We start from the raw sequence: 19,110 nt of genomic DNA on the forward strand, positions 1-19,110 counted from the left end.
GGGAGTTGAAGTCCAAATATCTTCAAGTTGCCAAGGTTGGGAAACACTGCAGTAGAGGACGGTATATTAGCAGCTTTGGTTCTCTTGCTTGTGAATGCACATATCCCAGCATATTTTTGCTTCTGCGCATGCACGGAAGCAAAAAAGTCACGGAAATCTCGCATGTGCATGCATCCGCTCACAAGATTTTAGAGTGTTTTTGCCTCCTGCGCATACACAGAAGCAAAAACACACTGGGAAGTGCACTCATGCAAGAGAACTGAAACTGCGTGTGCTGCGCACCGGTAGCAGCGGTAATGGCAATCTGCCCCTGATTAGCACTGATGACGTTACTTAGTTTGGTAATAAAATGTCTGCAAGAAAACAATGATGTTCAGAGAAAGAGAGCATGTAGGTTCCCTCATTTCAACTCTAAGCTACAAAGATTCTCCTTTATTGGTATAAAAATTTTATTTGATCATCTTTCTGTCCTGAGTCTGATTTGAAAATTTCTATTACTTCCCATTGCAGGGATTTCCCCCCCCCCCCCCCCAGTGATGACACTGTATTAGAACTGAAATTGATGTTATAGTATCGCATAATATAAGAGGACAGGAAAGATGATGACAACAACACATGTTTCAGAACTAAAAACACGAACCGCTCAGCATAATAAGCATGTTAATTGAAATTAGTCACATAGCTAACACAAGCTGAAGGAACACTGGATCTCTTCATTTTTGCCTTTCAGCCTCATGAATGCAAAATGTGCTCATAATCTTAATGCTATTCCTCAGATGAAGCTTGTCTTTAAAAATTGCACTCCGCAGGACTCAAGGGAAAATAAGATCCTAATGAATGGTATTTACAGTTGCTTCATTTACACATGCTTTCATTTGCTTTTCAGAAGTTACTACATAAATTAAAGTAATAAATGAAGATGTAGGTGGTTAACTTATTTTGTAATCAATCTACTTCCTGGTTTAGGAAGGGGAAAATTCTACTATGTTTTTACAAATATGGCATATTCACCTGACTTGATTTCAAAAGTAGCATCACAACAGCCTTATTTTTAATATACTGGTATATATATATTCTTAAGCTTTATTTGAACATATATATATTGTTCAACATATATATATATATATATTGTTCAACATATATATATATTGTTCAAATAAAGCTTAAGAATCTTAATTTATCTAAGGAATTTTCTAGATATATGCTACTTATATCTTTCTGGGTCTGTCTCATAAAGAGTTGGGATCTTTTATCAAAGATAGCCAATGTCTTTACTATGTTTTAATAAAAAGAATTTGCTGAGGGTGGCATAAGCTTTATTAAGAAATACAACTTTAAACGCTATAGTAATAATAATAATAATAATAATAATAATAATAATAATAATAATAATAATAATAATAATAATAATAAAAAAACAAAAAAATGATAAAATACACATATAAAATAAGGAATACAAAAATAAAACCACATAATAGTCTAAAGTTAGCTGAAAAGCATCTCTCTCAGCACTGACATGTGGAAAAATTACTTTTGATTAATTTTTACCCGCTTGTAAACAAATTGTAACACTTCTTTATAAATATATAAATCCATGACCTCTAACATAGATTACTTAAATATTGGCTTAAAAATATTATTGAGATCAGCATCAGAAAACCGACATCTCTTTCCTTCATTCCTCATGCATAACAGCAAGTTTAGCTATTTAAAAATTTAGACTCATACACCTAGAAGACCCTTTGAAGAAGAAAGGGAATGTGTGTGTGTGTGTGTAGGTGTGTGTGTGTGTGTGTGTGTATGAGGTATCTACTTTCCCTTTAAAGCCACGAACAATAGAAGGTCATGTGACACCCCATCCTATCATTCAGCACATTAATAGCTGTGCTAGAGTAATTACACTTGTGGTATTTTTGCCTCAAGTGAAATTCTGAAATAAGAGGATGGAAATTATGATACTGCTGATAAATATTAATAAGTGAACTTTTAATTTTTTTGCCACAATATTCAAAATGCTAAGCATCTAGCTAATGCCGAAGCAGCCTGGTATGTGTTTGCCTCCAGGGACCATGATGCTTTATGCACTTAAGAAAAAAGTTTAACGGAATTAAAATTTAATATCTAATTAGAGCAAGGCTAATATATTTTGAAACGAATACAGAAGGCACACTTGCTTATGTGGTGTATTTGCCACGCTCATTAATCTTACCTGTATAGCAGCATTGAGAGGTGAGCAGTAGGTGTGGCTGGTCTGCATGTTTTTAATAAGTGAGGGGTTTCTGTGCAAGGAAAATATATTTGAAAAGAAAAAGCAGACAAAATTAAATGCAGTCAACTGTTATACTTCAGGACATCAGTTTCTTTCCTACATCACAACATATAGTAATATCATAAAAATACTATTATTTCCTCCCCATTAAAAAAAAATTACTTAACTGAAAAACAGAAGAAAAAAAATTGTACACCTCACCAGTAAAAGGCAACCAGTCTTTTAGAATGAAATGTTTTAAGTGCCCTTAGGTTGTCTTTTGAGTTATTTCCTGCTGTAGAGGAACTATGTATCTTCAAAACTCTCTGAGTAGCAGGTGTTCACATGAGTACTTTTCACAGAACCAAGAAAAAGTTTTTTCTATGGCCAGAGAGAGCTGTGTGTATTCCTCCAGACAATGCGTGTGGATTGTTTAACTATTCTTTAGATTTCTTGCGATTGGGAAGATAGGAAAAGCAGGCAAAGACAAGTCCGTTTAATATTGGCAGAACTCTTTCTGGCATATTATTTCCCTACACATCTTATAATGAAAGGACAATACAAAGTCATTTATGGTTGGTAACAAAAATAGCCTTTCTTTCGCACCTGAACAGCCCCAGCTCGTTGCTTATGGTAAGGAAGCTGTGATCCAGACGAGCTTACTTATTTTAAAAGGAAGGAAGCTCCCCCTCAGCAGTAATTGCTCAGTCAATGCCCCGAGGAAGGAGTATGGCTCTATGGGTTGTAAGAATGATTGAATGATCCCATTGTATAAAATTCAGGAAATCCAACAGAATTATCCATCCTTAGATAAGAATGATCAAAAAGCAGAGAGCCAAAAAATAGTAGAGATGCATTCAGAGAACAAAGGGGGAACTTTCACTGTGGTGGACATGCAGGAAACTGGTTAGGGAATTCAACTCACTCTGATGTATCTTTGGACACAAAATTAGGACACATGTCCCATGAAATGGTGTTTACATAATTAACCCATAACACCCATCTTAACTGTCTATGTCCATATAAGTCATCAGGGCTTGCTGTTTCTTTTCTAGAAGTTAAGTATCCAGAAGCATTGGCTATTTGAGAATGCTGCTTTTCACATTCATTTATACTCTAATCTATAACTACAGGGCTGATCATCGAGAAACTGAGAAGGTGATCCAATGTTTAATATAATAATAACAACTATCTGTATATTTTAAATGTGGACCTAAATATTGATTGTTGTAAAAAGAGAAAGGGTTGGGCTCTAATGTGCTGGAAGTTCTACTGGTTGAAATAAATGGAAACTAACTTTTAATTTCAAAACTAATATCAATTTCAAAAGGATTTAAAAGCAATTAACACATGCATAATCCTATGCACGTCTTTTTAAAAGTGAGCTTCATGGCTCTAATGTGTCTTTTGTTCATGACTGTAAACCAGTTTTTTCAAGTAAAGCATTAAAAATAGTTAAGAATATAAACCTCAAAACCTATTACTGGAAATCCTCTCTTTTCTTCCCAGAGCAAGTTTTACTCAAGTTTTAAAAAAGCAATGCTCACTAGTCAGTGGATTTTACTTGATGACAATTTAATTCAGACTTAGTAATAAGAATGCCAGTCCTCAGAGAAGAGCAGAAAATATTAGAAAGAACCTGCATGTGAAATTTTTAAAAAGGGCCACACTACCCTATATTGTCACTCAAACTGTGTTTCTGAATTAATCAACAGAAAAATATGAAATAAGTAAAATCTTTGAATGGAGTTTTCAAATATTTGAAAGTTACCTGTAGTTAGATATATAGTATTATATACATATACATATATACATATAGCATTGAAAGCATATAGGACAGCAAGAATGACTTAAAAACATGTATATATAAAACCAGCTTAACACCATATAGTTTATTACAACATTAGCTAACAAAGAATTTATCTGCGTCCCTGCATTGAAGCAAATATGACTTACAATTTATAAAATGTTAGCGTAGGCTTTTTCAAGAAGCAATGCAATGCATGTACAAGCATGACATTTAAATTATTACTATTATTTTTGCAGCAAGGCAATGCCACTATTTTGTGAAATGCAATGAGATGAATACACCATGCAAAGCAAAAAGCAACAGAAAAACAAAAACTGGGGGAAAAAAATTAGCGCGCACACAAACATACAGACACAAAGCAAGTAAAAGCTCTTACTGTGTAACAAGCTCGCCAAAGTTTTCATCGGGGCAGAATTTTCGAGGACGGCCTCGTTGAATATGACGGCCACGTTTAAACTCTTCATCATCAACAGTCCAAAAGGACCCAAACTCATCCTCTACTCTGATAAAGCACTTATGCAGGGAGAGGTTGGTGCGAATAGCACCCTGGGATAAGACCAGCGGCAAACGAGATGATTTGGGAACACGGGGCACGGGATCGGGGAAACAGAACAGACATCAAATACAGGGGAAAGGAAAAAACAGAACAGAACAAAACAAAAAGAAAATAAAATGCCATAAGCCTAAGCCAATGGATTGTGAGGGTTAATATGCATTGCCACCTAACAAGCTTCTAGCATGTGATGCAGAACAAACACCAAGCAAGCAAGGGCAAAGGGGACTGCTGGGCATACAAATGGTAGTGATGAAATGCTCTCTTGTTGCTTCACCTCGACTGGGCTGAGGCAAAACCGTCTGGGTTGATCTAGAACACCATCTAGCAGCCAAAGCTTCTATGTTAAAACTAGCTAGGCTAAGAAGTTCAAACATGGTGGACGTACCCACTGATCTTTTGTGGCCTTCGTTTTTGGAACTCTACTTCATCCACTGTCCATACTGCCCCTTTAACGTTTTCTACTCGCACAAAACACTTGTGAAGGCTAAGATTATGACGCACTGCATTCTGCAGCAAGTATAAGAGAGAAAACATTGGGAAAAAAAAAACTTTCCATGAGAAAAAGAGTCTTAGCATTGTCAGCCGGCAAGTCTCCCTTTCCCTCATCCCGCCCTCCACACCGGACAATATAGTTATAACTTGTAAGATTTGCAAAAGAAAGATAACGAAAAACCCAAACTTGATTGTTCTTATTAAATTTTCATGGCCTGGAAAGTTAAGAAATGTGAAATTATTCTATATATTAATATCATGTGGCAATCCATTTTGGAAATGTATCCAAACAAAGTCTTGTTCTTCACCAATTCTTCCACTTTCTGTTCTTTGTTATTAGAGTTAGAACTATGAAGGGGATGATTTTAATATCCTGTAAAACTCACCATTTGTGGTTCAAGCATTGCTGTTGTAATCAGAATTATGAGGCTTGTCATGTTTCTGATGATGTCATTAGTTGTCAGTTGTAAGGTTTAATTGACTTTTTAAATTATTTATTAAATTTGCACACCAACCAGGTCCCAGTAACTGGCCGGTCCACAATATAGTCTTGGGCTGAATGCATATGGAGACCTCTAAAGTCCTCCATTGTAGTAAAAATACCAAACTTTACTTCTACCACATTACATGTCTTATTCTTTTCATCTCTAGAATTGTATTTATCAATTTTCAGGATCTTATCCTGGAAATTTAAGCAGCTTTGGATATGTCTAAACTGATAATAAACAGCTTTCCAACAAATTCTACCTAAAGGTACACAAACATTCACAACTGGTAGTCTTTAAAAAAAACCAAGCAAAGTATATAACTCACATCTACCGCACGAATCCCAGTGACCGATAAGGTCCCACAGAGTTGGCCTTCTCCGGGTCCCGTTGACTAAACAATGTCATTTGGCGAGCCCCAGGGGAAGAGCCTTCTCTGTGGCGGCCCCGGCCCTCTGGAATCAACTCCCCCCCGGAGATTAGAACTGCCCCCACTCTCCCTGTCTTTCGTAAACTACTCAACACTCACTTATACCGCCAGGCATGGGGGAGTTGAGACACCTTCCCCCCCAGGCTTTTTTATATTTTGTTTTATGTTTGGTATGAATGTGTTGTTTGGTTTTTTAAATATGATAGGGTTTTATATGCTTTTTTAATATTAGATTTGTTCTACTATAATATTGTTTTTATTATTGTTGTGAGCCGCCCCGAGTCTTCGGAGAGGGGCGGCATACAAATCTAATAAATTATTATTATTATTATTATTATTATTATTATTATTATTATTACTACTACTACTACTACTACTACTACTACTATTACTGTTATGATTATTATCAATGGGGTGGCTCCTTTACAGGCATAATGCCAGGGAAATATATGGACAAATGTTTAAATAACCTAAAAGGCTAAGTCCCTTATTCACAAATTCATGTCTACATAGTGAAAGGCTTTCTAGTCATGACTGTCTATATCTACTGTAGCAACCAAGGTTAGGCAAAACACATTTATCACATTAATTAAAACAGTAGCGGGGATTCCAAATCATTTCATATTTGCAGTCCTACAGCATAACTAATTTTCTCACTCTTGCTTCCTCAAAAGAGGCTAAACAGGCAATCCATGCTCTTGAACAAATGCTATTTTTGTCAGAACATTAATAAATCACCAAAGAATCCTGTCATTATGTAGGTAGAAACTGGTGAGGAACCATGAAACTCGTTAGCAATTTCTGCTCATGACACATGAAAATTCAAGTCTTCAATGAGGCAAAATCTATTCCTCAATTCCTATGCCACCATCTCCACATAAGTAAGGAGTCTGACAGTTTGACTAGTTCACTTTCAAAAATATGTTTAAGAATGGACAACAGTATTCCTCCCAGGCTACTGCTCTTCAATCAAGGGAAACCTGCTAACAGGGTAGTTTGCGTGTTTGTGCGCATGTGTGAACCGAAGGAGTGCCGCTCCCAAAGCAGCACATGGAAGATGGGGAAGAATAGGGCATAGAATTGGATCAACTGCATTTTCAGATTCATAATAAAGTAAGGGATTACATTTATATTGTAATTCTATAACTGTCTGGAAGAACAAAACCATGCAGACTTTTACAATCCTTTCTTTCAATGCTTTTGCTGATAATGAAAAAGAAGATTTCTTTCTTCTCTGAATGCTTTTTTTAATAGCTCCCAATGTATAGAAGGAATATAGCCAGTAAGGCAGAATTGCAAGGCTGCGTAAGGGTGTGTGTGTGTGTGTGTGTGTGTCATAATTGGCAAGAGAAAATACCTATATTATGTATTAAAAAAGAAAACAATACAACATGAATGCAATTCACCCTCAAATAGAATTATATTCAACTGCCTAATAACTTTCCTGTCAGTTCTACAAGATGAAATCAATGAGAGCTTATACTTATTTGCTCTAAATTTCAATTTGGTCCAAGCAAACTTTGTATGACCTGCCCTGTGTTCCAGAAGACCTGACTTACATTCACAGTACTTGCATGCAAAATATTTCGACCATCCTCAGCTATTAACGGACAAAAGTATCCATGATAACACTGTTTTCATGGATCCTTATAATACCATGTCAAATTCTAAAGATACTAGGCATTGGGTAAGCTGAGTTCAGAAGTATCTGTGTCTGCCAAAGATTTATATTACATTTTGGCTTGGAGAATTAATTATTTCCAATTAAATTAGATTTTGGAACCAAGCAGCATAAAGACTATTATTCTCCTTTGATCTTTAGCCCTATCATCAGAGATACTGAAACATTCTATTTTCATTCAGCTATTTCATTAATATAAAATAGCAGTCATCTTCATATACTCATATAAAGTGCTAAGCTTTGAAAATAATAATCATTTGAGAATTCCTCTGAATATAAACAAAATCAAGCTTTCTTACATAACCATTGTTGAAAGTATAAATGTGTTAAAGTATATACTGTAACTTTTTTTCTATTTTAGATAGTTTTTCCTCCAAAATATATAAAAAAATGATTTTATATTCACCAAGAGAATCTAGTGCCAACATAAATGGTTAGATTGCAGAAACTTAACTGCCTCCCTCCCTCCTTGCAAATTTTTAATTTCAGCATAGGACCTAATTTTCTATTTTAATTTGTCACTTAAGTTTCTTCTTCCCTTCAAAATTTAGACTTTTGGCAACAGGTTTTTTTTTAAAGTAAAACTTTTGGAACCATAAGAAATTAGAAGTATACACCAATGGATGCTTACCTTTTTAGACACTATGCTATTAATTTCTCCATGGACATTTGAAATTAAAAGTGTGTGTGTGGGGGGGGGGATAAACAGCATTTTGATATTTATGAAGAAAATATATATTGGAAGAAAACTGCAAAAATACTCAGGTGCCAGGTGTGTTGTTCTGGATTGCAGCCAGTTTTAAAAGAATGGAGTATTTTATGATAATTTAAACATACTCAGAAATTAAGTAAATGGAGCCAAACAACTGAAATTTAAAGCACCAGGGGTATTTGTTAAATTGCTAGCTTTAATATTTTTATTGGCTTGTGACTTTACTGCTGTGCCCAATTAACCTGTATTGTATTTCATAATAAACCAGCAAATATTTTTAGAAGTTTGCATATTAATTTAAGGCAGGTGTGTCAATTGGCAGGCTGCAAAGCTAATTTTCTACCAATCTTTGCAAAAGGACTTTATGAATAGAATCTTTTAGTGTAAATCACAAACCCACCAACTGATTAATCATCCTTTCTTTTTGTATCTTAGCAGCTGAAATATTTCACTATTAGGAACAACTATAGAGATGGACTAGTTGTTCAATCAGAACATGCAGGAAAAAAAACACTAATAATAGGTATTCAAATTGGGGCATTTCAAAGGCATATATTTCTTTCCTGCCAAATAATAAAACGTTTGGGCAGATAAGAGGCACCCTATGTATATCAAAACAACTGATCTATATTTAGAAGACCACAGTCTTTTATATATAATTAGGTATGTTTTTCGCATTTTCTATTCTAGAACACTAACATACCTTCCACGTTGCTGCATTGCGCCTGAAGTAGGCAAACATACGTGTGAACCAGTTGTAGATTTCATTTAGTGTTAGCTGCTTTTCTGGAGATTCAAGAATTGCCTGTTAAACAATTAAAATGAAACCGTGATCAGAAAATACACTTGCACATTTGTCTGAATAAATAAAACAAAATGGAAGTCAGAGAAAAATAAACACTTGCACGACGATGGAAGATTAGTGGTTGTACTTAATAGTTCAATGGCAGAACTGAAAATGGAATTATCTAATTGTTTTGAGTTTTATTTCTGTTTCCTTACGGAAATATTAATTTATTAGTCATTCATAGAGCAGAATCAAAGAGAAATGCAAAACATTTCACTAGCTGATTAAAGCTTAGTAATTATTTTGAGCTCAGATTAATTCTAGGGATCAGAGATTACTATAGCTTGTGATAATTGACTTGCCATCTTTAAACAGGCTCATTTTCAGTGTTGTGTGAAATGAATTTCCTAATAATCACATTGTATTGTAATACTTAATCAAAAGCAATTATGGTATATGTATTGCAGTTGTGGAGAGAGAAAAAAACCCATATAGCAAAAGTGTCAGCATGTCTATATTAGCTAATCATCTCTTTTTGCCTATAGTATCATATACATATTTCATGAGTACTATACTCCTCCGTTTGCAACAGAATACCTTATGCCACCAGACTTGAAATTTTGGGCCTAGAAAATTTAGAACTCCACCACCTTCGATCTGATTTAAGTATAACACACAAAATTATATTCTACAATGTCATATCTGTCAATGACTACTTCAGCTTCAACTGCAACGATACATGATCTTGCAGTAGATACAAACTTAATGTAAAACACTCTAGACTTGATTGCAAAAAAATTGACTTCAGTCAATGCCTGGAATACATTACCTGACTCTGTATTTTTTTCCCAAGCTCCCGAAACGTTAACCTTAAACTGTCTACCGTTGACCTCACCCCATTCCTAAGAGGTCTGTAAGGGGCGTGCATAAGTACAATAGCATGCCTATTGTCCCTGTCCTAAAGTCCCCATATATTTAGGAAAATATCATGTACTCAAAACCATACGAAGTGTTGGTTATGACCTATAAAGCCCTTCATGGCATCGGACCAGAATATCTCCGGGACCGCCTTCTGCCGCACAAATCCCAGCGACCGGTTAGGTCCCACAGAGTTGTCCTTCTCTGGGTCCCGTTGACTAAACAATGTCATTTGGCGGGACCCAGGGGAAGAGCCTTCTCTGTGGCGGCCCCGGCCCTCTGGAACCAACTCCCCCCAGAGATCAGAATTGCCCCCACCCTCCTTGCCTTTCGTAAACTTCTCAAAACCCACCTCTGCCGTCAGGCATGGGGGAATTAAAATATCTTCCCCAGGCCTATATAATTTATGTATGGTGTGTTGTGTGCATGTTTTTTAAATTATGGGTTTTTAAGTTTGTATTATTAGATTTGTATTGTACATTGTTTCTATCACTGCTATGAGCCGCCCCGAGTCTACGGAGAGGGGCGACATACAAATTAATTAAATAAATAAATAAACAAACAAACAAATACTTTTACATAAATAAATACGTACAATCCTGGATTTAAGCAGGTTCTCAGGGATGGTATCGCTTACCTGCCTAATTAAAGAGGCATATGTAAAGGGCGGCCTGACTTCTGCATTCTTGTAGAATTCTTGATTCTGTGCAAGATCTGCTAAATGAAGGCAAAGAGGGCTCCGGTTAGTCATGGCTCATCGCTTTATTTGAATGGGAAGTCTTTTTTTCTAGCTGGCCTTCAAGTTACCTGACGAGATGGGCACATTGTATTTATCAGAGTACCGCCTTCGGATGGGTCCAACGTTGTGCATGCTGGTCGTAGTGATGACAGAAGGTCCCTGGGTAACAGGAGTGATGGGTGCTGTAGGGGTGGTGGGAGTATGAGGTAAACTCTGTGGAGAAGCTTCTGATGCAGTCTTGGAAAGCGTGACATTAGAGACAAGATTCAACTATTAAAATAGAAAAAGAAAACAATTTCCTTGATTAACAAATTCAATGCCGCCATTCTTTTTCACGCACTGACACTTTTTTAAAAATTAAGACATAATGACACAGTGTGTATATTTTAGTTCTCATATTCATTCGAAGAAACAACAACAGAGCATCGTATTCATGAAAGTGTTAGAGTAGAACTGGGGAGAAAGTTACAAGACCATCCTCGACTATGAAAAGTCACTTGCACTATGTAATTTAAATCACTTACAAGATATAAATCAAACCAGTAAGAAGCATGCAATAAATTGATAAATAAATGCCTTCATAACATTGATCCCTATCTATTTCTGGCCCTGCAGTAAAAGCATTCTAGTACAAATATACATTGTTTGTTTGTTGAGGTTATCTAGGCTGGTTCTTCAATTTTTGAACACTATATGGGTAGATAACGTGATGAAGCCTTGTTTTTACAGTTATATAGCTGTATGAATGAGCGAACAACACAAAATAGCTTTAAAGTGTGACTATGAAGTAGCAAGTGGAAAACATTGCAAATGAGCTAACCCTCAGAGTGCGATTTTCATTAAGTAGGAAGGGGGAAAGCCCTAGAAGTAAATTGATCAAATATTTACTTTCCACAGTATAAGAAATTAATCTTTAAAAAAAAAAAAAACCCCTCTATCTTATCCTGAGTACACAACTGATCAGTAATGTTATCTATGATTCTGGCAATCTGAGGCTATACTGTAATCACAAATCTTTCACTGGAAATTTGTTCTTTAAAAAGACTGGCATTTTGGGGTCCGTATGAAACTATTGATTCTCTGGCCTCAGGAAGAATTTAAGGAGACAAAGGGTTTCTCAGCCAGGCATAACAAATAGCACCAGCCAAACTGGCTGTTTCTTTAGAATGATCAAAGTTGAAGCTAGAGAAGACATACTCTTTTCACATCCCTACTTTGTCCTTTGCAGTATATGTTTCCCCTTTTAGACACAACCAAGAAATTACATGGGGATATCAGCATACAATTCTGACCCATGAGAACATAATGAAGACTGAAGGCATATATTTAGCTTACAAGACCGTGGTTTTTTCTTCTGAGCAGTTAATTTATAGGATTACATTAGAAATCTAGCAGATTTTTCTCTTAGGCAGTTAACACAAAAGATTGCCTAAAGTACTTTAAACTATTACAAATTAAAAGAATATGTTTTATTTCTCTGTAGCCAGACTTCTCATGGACTGATAATTACAGATAATTGCCTTTCGCATTGAGGATTTAACATTTTATATTGGTGTCATCGATCCTTTCTTTAGGTTCCTTAAAGAAAATTAGCTCCATTATTTTAAGGTAATTTTCTTATGAAAGTATACAAATGTCCTATGAAAAGACAGCAACTCCTTTTCTAATATCTTGAGGAATTATTGTTATTGTTATGAATTACACCTTTGAAATGTAAAGGTGTTTTACATTTTTTCTGTTTCATCCATGGTATTAGTACATTTTCATGAAAATTGACTTGTTGAAAAAAAACATTTGACCACTGGATTCCTTATTTTCTTTCTGTTGATTCAAGGCAGGCAATCAGTATTGCCTCTCACATTTGTTCCTTTGTTAGAGATACCTAAGTATCTTACAAATAATAATGTTTTTAAATTTGCACTTTAATTTGAATACTTGAAGCAGGTTGGGTTAGTGGAAAAACTAAATGAAATAAATGAATGTATAAAACCTACAAATATTCACACAGAAGAGAAAAAAATATTCTTCTACGATAGATAATCGTCAAGAGGAGTCAACTGTCAGAAAAAAAATGCCTAACTGATTAATGCATCTATATTTTAATTAAAGTAATGCAAATTTTGGGCATAGAGATGCAAAACCAGACTGATCCAAGCTCTCAATGCTATTTAAAAGAAATTATTATGATGGATTGACAGAGTTGGGAGGGAGTAAATAAGTAAAACTTCTGGTGGATAGACAATAACTAAGAACTGTTAGTCCATGTGAGCTCAGAGTTCACTGTTTGACCGATGTCAGCAGACAATCCTATTCTGTGATCAATATAGCTACTATCAGAATTCAAGAGGCGCCTGGGAAAGCGCTTCCGTTAATGGGAGACAGGCGAGATATCTGCCCTTATCCTAGAACACAAGCAGAATTTGGGAGTATATTGTATCTCTTCACTAATTTTCTTATTTACATTTCCTTCTGATTAACTGTTCCTGCATTTGTGGGTATACCAAAGAACAGCATTTCATCAGCAAAAACAGCACTGAGGGGGGAATAGGGGTAGAGGACAACAACTGTCTTTATCCCTTCTATTATTGTTGTTGTTGTTGTTGTTGTTATACAGCATCTTTCTGGATGGCTGTGTATTTCTGAAATGTAAACAGCACAGGAGGTGTTGAGACCCAATCCTCTTGATAAAGAAGATGCAGACAAAAGGGGGCAATTAATTTGCCAATTTTTTAAAAAAATATTATTTTGATTTACAGGATGCTTTTTTACATGCAAAATGACAACATAGTATTGAATTGTACCGAGGGCACATTGGTCTGGAACTTTTTTATCTTAGGCTTTTTAGAGGTTCCCATGGAACGAGGATTTTACTTTCAAAACAGTAATGCAATGAATGACACAAAATGATAGTTAGGGACTTCGAAGTGACCTATGGCTGCATTCTCCCAAGCAGGTAACTGCCTTTAAATGCTAACTTATGCAAAAGGGAAAGAGCAGATAGGCTACCCTATGTTCTTTTATTTGGAGGAACTGGATGATTGCATTTTGTTACGCCCTTCTGGCATCCATCCATCCATCACATATGATAAAAAAAAGCATGGGGGATAACAACAATGCAAGGCCTCCCTGAGAAATTGAATCTCCTCTATTTTATCTCTACTCTTAAACAGCATGAGCAAATCTGAATCAATTTCCAGTGTTCTTGCGCTGCACAAACTCAGAAGATTGGCTCTCCTGCTGGAAAGCGCACGGATACTGTTTCCTCATTACTGTTCAAACCACTCAATTTCAAACAAGTCCAATTCTGTTTTTGCTGTTTAAAAGCCTAAACATTTAATCTGTTTCTACTAGGAAGCTGGGGGAGGGGTGGTGGTGGAAGGCCCAAAGGTCAATGTTCTCCAGTTAAATAATTTGAATTGAGTTAAATTTCTTCAGGCAGTCAGGGTAGGTAATACAACTAGAAATAAACACAAAAGTGAAGAAGAGCCAAGGGAGGGGGGGGGCACCGCCTTGAACAGGCTCGACAAATGACACTGCGATTCACACCCACTGCTAGGCTGCCACTAATAAGCTAAAGAGGAAGCAGCCAATCTTGGCTAATTACCAGATAAAATTGTATTGTAAGGACTCTAATTAGGAGATGCTTATGGAGGTGATCTAATGATTAAACACTACATCCCAGTGACCCCACCATCAATGTGCAATGGGGTAAGATGTCACTGGAATATTTTGTAGAAACAGTAATTTTATTTCAAGGGTAAGGGAGAGGCCGTAATATTTGTAATAATAGCTACGAGGTAAACTCATTAAAAGACAGTTCCTAGAGGAAGGCTGTGGCTCTCAGCATCTGGGGCCGTTCCGAAGCAAAGTGCCAAGTCTTGACAGAGGAACTGCAGTCAAGTGGAAAATTTCTGCCTGACCTCTGCTCTTGCTATTAATTTGCAGGAAAACTAATGACACATATACATATTCCCACAACATTTTTCTAATTGCTAATTTGCTAAAAGAGCCGAGTTTCCAAATTAAACCTGACTGCTTTCTGAGGAGGAAGGGGTTGGAGAGAGGGGAAAACAGCTAGAGAGCTTTGTGCTTTATCAGAGGTAACTGCTAGATTGGCAGAAGGAACAAGTTAAGAAAACCATGACTTGTCACTTCTTGTGAAAGTTTTTACTTTTTCCAGCTTTTCTGTAAGGAGAGCCCTTTTGCGTTTTCACATTGCCTCAACTACAGATAGCAGTTATAAACAGGAATACAACTACAGTACATCAGACATGTTTCTCATGCAATCGTCAACTACTAATCTTCATTATAATGTATTAAACATTCATTGCTTAAACATCAACTATGAAAAAGGCCTAGAGCGAAGTAAAGACTTTTGTGGGGCAAAGGTCACAAATAGCTAAGAATGATAGAGTTTGTTTTTTTTTGCTTGATATGCCAGACCAATTTCCACTTAAAACATCACTGCTTGGATTTTGAAAAGTGGTTGATAAAGAGTTTACCTTATTACAATTTACTTTGATCAACTGCTATGTTGTTAGAGCTAACGTAAGTGAATGTTTGAGTCAAACTCTTCTCCTAGTGGCCTTATGTTCTTGTGCTATCTTTAATTATTACAGTAAGAGCTGTAATTTTTGGGGTGTATAAGAGAATAGAAAACAACATAGGAATGAACAAGTAATCTTTCTCTGAAACCGCCAAAAATTAGTTGTCTTTGTGTTCTGCTAAGAACAAATTCTATAGCAGCAAAAGCACAATCAGAAATATAAATTAGTTTCTTTTTGTGTGCAGGTGTATGTGTTTAGGACACCGTCTGTAGAATTGCAATTTTGACTATTAACAATATGGTGTGAGATGTGTGCTCATGAGTTATACTGGGTCTCTCTCGCACCCCTACACATGCATACATATATAATATTGTTTTACAGTACATGAGTAAAGCTATCCATAATAGACATACTTCATTTTCTCCAAATTCGTATTTGGTTGTCCCTTTAAGCCTGCAGTAATGCAACCTGAAGTAGTCATTCCCTCCTTGGCCACCCAAGTATTTGGAAAACTAAAATAATTTGGAAAAGAAAACATGATAAAAGAAATATTTTATTTACATTAACGATATGCTGACGGAAGAAACTTCACCCCTCCCTACTGCTTCTCGAATTCTTGTGGAATGGGAAACATGCTACAAATACATTCACATATACATATACATAGATGTAGGGTTTTTTTGTTTTGTTTTTAAAGTAGCTTCCATTGATCTATATTTGAAAGATGTATACAAGACCAGCAACAAAACTGTAAGGAAAATAGAGGGTGGGGTGGGTGGGGTTTTTGGGTAAAAATCAGCAAGCTCTACTGAGACCATCTGTGGTGCTTAAGGCCAAGGATTTCTCTGACATGGGCACCCATCGTTTTTCTTGGGGCTCAAATGATTGCTGTAATTGGGTATTGGGAATGTTGAATGGAATGGTGCTACTCTTAGTAAGACCCTGAAAGTGGATGGGTGTCAGAATTGTTAGATTTCACCCACAAACATTTTATGTACGCATCTTTAGAAAATATATATAACTACACGCAACACAAGATTTGGCAGGCAAGGATCACTTAGCAGGTGCTGTTATTGGCAGAAATACTAAAGGAAACCCAAGTTGAAGAGTGGGGCTTAATGAAAAACAGTATATAAAAACAGATTCTGTGTGTTGCATTTACCGTACAAATCTTTTTTCTCTTTCTCTCTATTGCTACATACCATTATTTTTCAAACTATAAAGTACAGCAGCTAAAATGCTCAGTCATTACCTCACAGTTAAAAGGCTATTTTTAATGCTTTGTTTTTACAGTTGCTAAAAACAGGATTTCAAAACAATCCTAATTGCTGTGGTTAGGGTAAAGGAAAATATATAAAAAATAGCCAACAGTTATGTCAGCTCTATAAAGATGGATGTACTGCCAGGTATGCGAAAAAGAAAGAATGCATCCCTTCTTTCTTTTGTGAGAAGCAATCTGTGGCTATACAGTAAGGGCTAATAGCACCTGGCACCTCAGTTCTCCTTTACCATCTCATCATCAAGAATGCTTGAAAATAATGGGATTCCTGCATTATTATGTTACAATATAAATGCTTGCATTTCTGATGTCTATACATATGTATGGAAATCTAATGAGAGCATCCATAACAATGAAAATACCAGTGCACAGTACTAGTTTTCTAATTACAGATACTAAGTATACTAGACTGAATGGGGGGATAAAAACCAGAAAGAGCATTTTCCTAGAAAGCCATAGACAGCATTCGGCACCATAGCAGCAGCGCGTCTATGACTGTTCGCCTCCTCCACTTGGCTGCACCTGTTTGGTCCCCAGCCCCCCAACTAATCAGGTGCTGCCTTTTCTCCTTGCCCCATTTGCCAAACGGGCTCAAAACCCTGTTCACCCTGGCCTTTTGGATGCATGGGACCAGGGGTGGGCTGTTGCCCGGAGGGGGGGGGATGCAGTGGGGAAGCGAAAATGGAGCTCCACTCCAGAGAACCCAATTTGCACTGAAAGATGTTGAAAGAAAATGCAGGGTGTCTTGCATAAGCCATGCCCACGATGTGGTAGTACAAATTCTGGTAGCCCTTTACTTCATGGGACACCTTGCCGCCAGCCGATCAGAGGAGCAGGGGTTAGACTTCCTCCCCCCTCTCTCCCCATGTGCGGTTTGTGTGTGTATGTGGGGTGGTGGGATGGCGCCTTTTCCCTCCTTTTCAGCCGCTCAACAGCCCGGCGGCAACCCCAGAGCCCAGCACCTTCGCTTCTCCTTGGAGCGTGATCAACTTGGTTGGAGTCTTTCTAAGATGCGAAGGGTGGCAAGCTTTGTTGGGGCTTTTTTCTTTCCCCCCTTTTCCCCCCACTCTCCTCTCTTTTTCTTCCTTACAACCAAAACAGCGCTGGGAGAGGAGCTGAAGGGGGGGGGCACCTTTTTTGTCCATCTTGTTTTGTTTGAACTGTTGCAAGACTTTCTTTGATGCAGACATCCAGGCAAATCCAAGGCATAAGGGATGGACCCTCGCTGGGTGCTGGGACAATTTTTTTTTTCTTTTGCTGTTTTAAAGTGGATCAATAAATAACAAAATTGGGATGCATAAATAGTTCTGTTTGCTCGGCTAGTGAAGGAGAGGTTTCTATTTCCTTGTTTTCCCCCCTGGCTGATGATGATGATGATGATTATTATTATTTCCCGCCTTCTTCTCTCTGCCTCCTTTGCATAGCTCTTAGTATGGCAGCTGGGCTTTGACTATCTGTCGAGAAAACTGAAGGTTTGCAGCCGCCAGATGCCGAGTTGGGAGTGATGTGGATGACAACTGAGGAGATCTAGGGCTGGAAAGGAAAATCTGGGTGTTTGCACACTCATGCGTCCACACATGCACACATGCAATGCATCCTAACCCACATTCATATACCTCACCAACACACGCACTCACAAATACACACACATACATACGCACACAGGCAGGACTAGGTGATGCCAGGAAACATCGATTCACTGAGCAAACTGTCTATTAGCAAATCCCCCCTCCACTGCCTGATGGCAGGATGAAATTTACTCTGAGCAGACAGAAGGCAGTAAGTATATTAAAGAGACAGGACTTTGGCTGATTGCTGACGTCTAGGCCAGAGGGGGTACGAGTGGGAGATGGGGTTGAGGAGTGCAACCGTTCTGGAACACCAACCTATCGACATTCCCCTATTCCATTTCCACCCCCTGTGACTCTTTCCTGTGAGCCCCATTTTCTTATAAATCTGATCCCGTTTCTTCCTCCCCGGTTAGTTTTAATGGTCCATTCATTGCATCTTGAATTTCAGTCTTTAAAAAATTGCTTTTCCCGGCAGAGGTTGTCTTGAGATTTGGTGACGGCAAACTGGTCTGCTGAGCTGCTGAACATGTTTAGAGTGCTTTTATCAAAGTGTTTTTATGATACAGTTCTTCCTCTTCGTCCTGCACACACACACACTGCTGCCGCTCCCCCCCACACACACAAGGGGGAAGAGAGCGACTCCACCCTCCTCTTCCCATCCCACAATAATAAAACATGATAATAAAAGGCCGGGGGGGGGGGGGGAAGACTTAGAAAATAGCAACCCTCGCCCTTCGCCAGCCGAACAAACAGAACTATTTATGCATCCTGATTTTGTTATTTATTGATCCACTTCAAAAAAGGGAAAAGAAACACCAAAATAGTTCCAGAGTCCAGCGAGGGTCCATCCCTTTT

At 37.3% G+C, this 19,110-nt stretch overlaps 1 protein-coding gene across 25 annotated transcripts in view; it reads right to left on the bottom strand.

Annotated features, from left to right (window-relative positions):
* FOXP1 (forkhead box P1) overlaps nt 1-19,110 on the bottom strand; it is a 780,655-nt gene that overhangs the window by 24,480 nt on the left and 737,065 nt on the right. For 9 of the 25 annotated variants that reach the window (XM_070738212.1, XM_070738210.1, XM_070738211.1 and 6 more), the window contains 6 exons: nt 15,819-15,917; nt 10,927-11,128; nt 10,757-10,836; nt 9,118-9,219; nt 4,435-4,604; nt 2,210-2,279 (listed from right to left, as the gene is read on the bottom strand). In XM_070738212.1, coding sequence (XP_070594313.1) covers nt 2,210-2,279; nt 4,435-4,604; nt 9,118-9,219; nt 10,757-10,836; nt 10,927-11,128; nt 15,819-15,917 — 723 coding nt within the window. Of the gene's footprint in view, nt 1-2,209; nt 2,280-4,434; nt 4,605-4,999; nt 5,122-9,117; nt 9,220-10,756; nt 10,837-10,926; nt 11,129-15,818; nt 15,918-19,110 lie in introns of all 25 variants that reach the window. The other 16 variants (XM_070738214.1, XM_070738217.1, XM_070738215.1 and 13 more) reach the window with 8 other exon arrangements.

Source organism: Erythrolamprus reginae, chromosome 2 (genome assembly GCF_031021105.1).
Source record: "Erythrolamprus reginae isolate rEryReg1 chromosome 2, rEryReg1.hap1, whole genome shotgun sequence".
NCBI classification, from domain to species: Eukaryota; Metazoa; Chordata; class Lepidosauria; order Squamata; family Dipsadidae; genus Erythrolamprus; species Erythrolamprus reginae.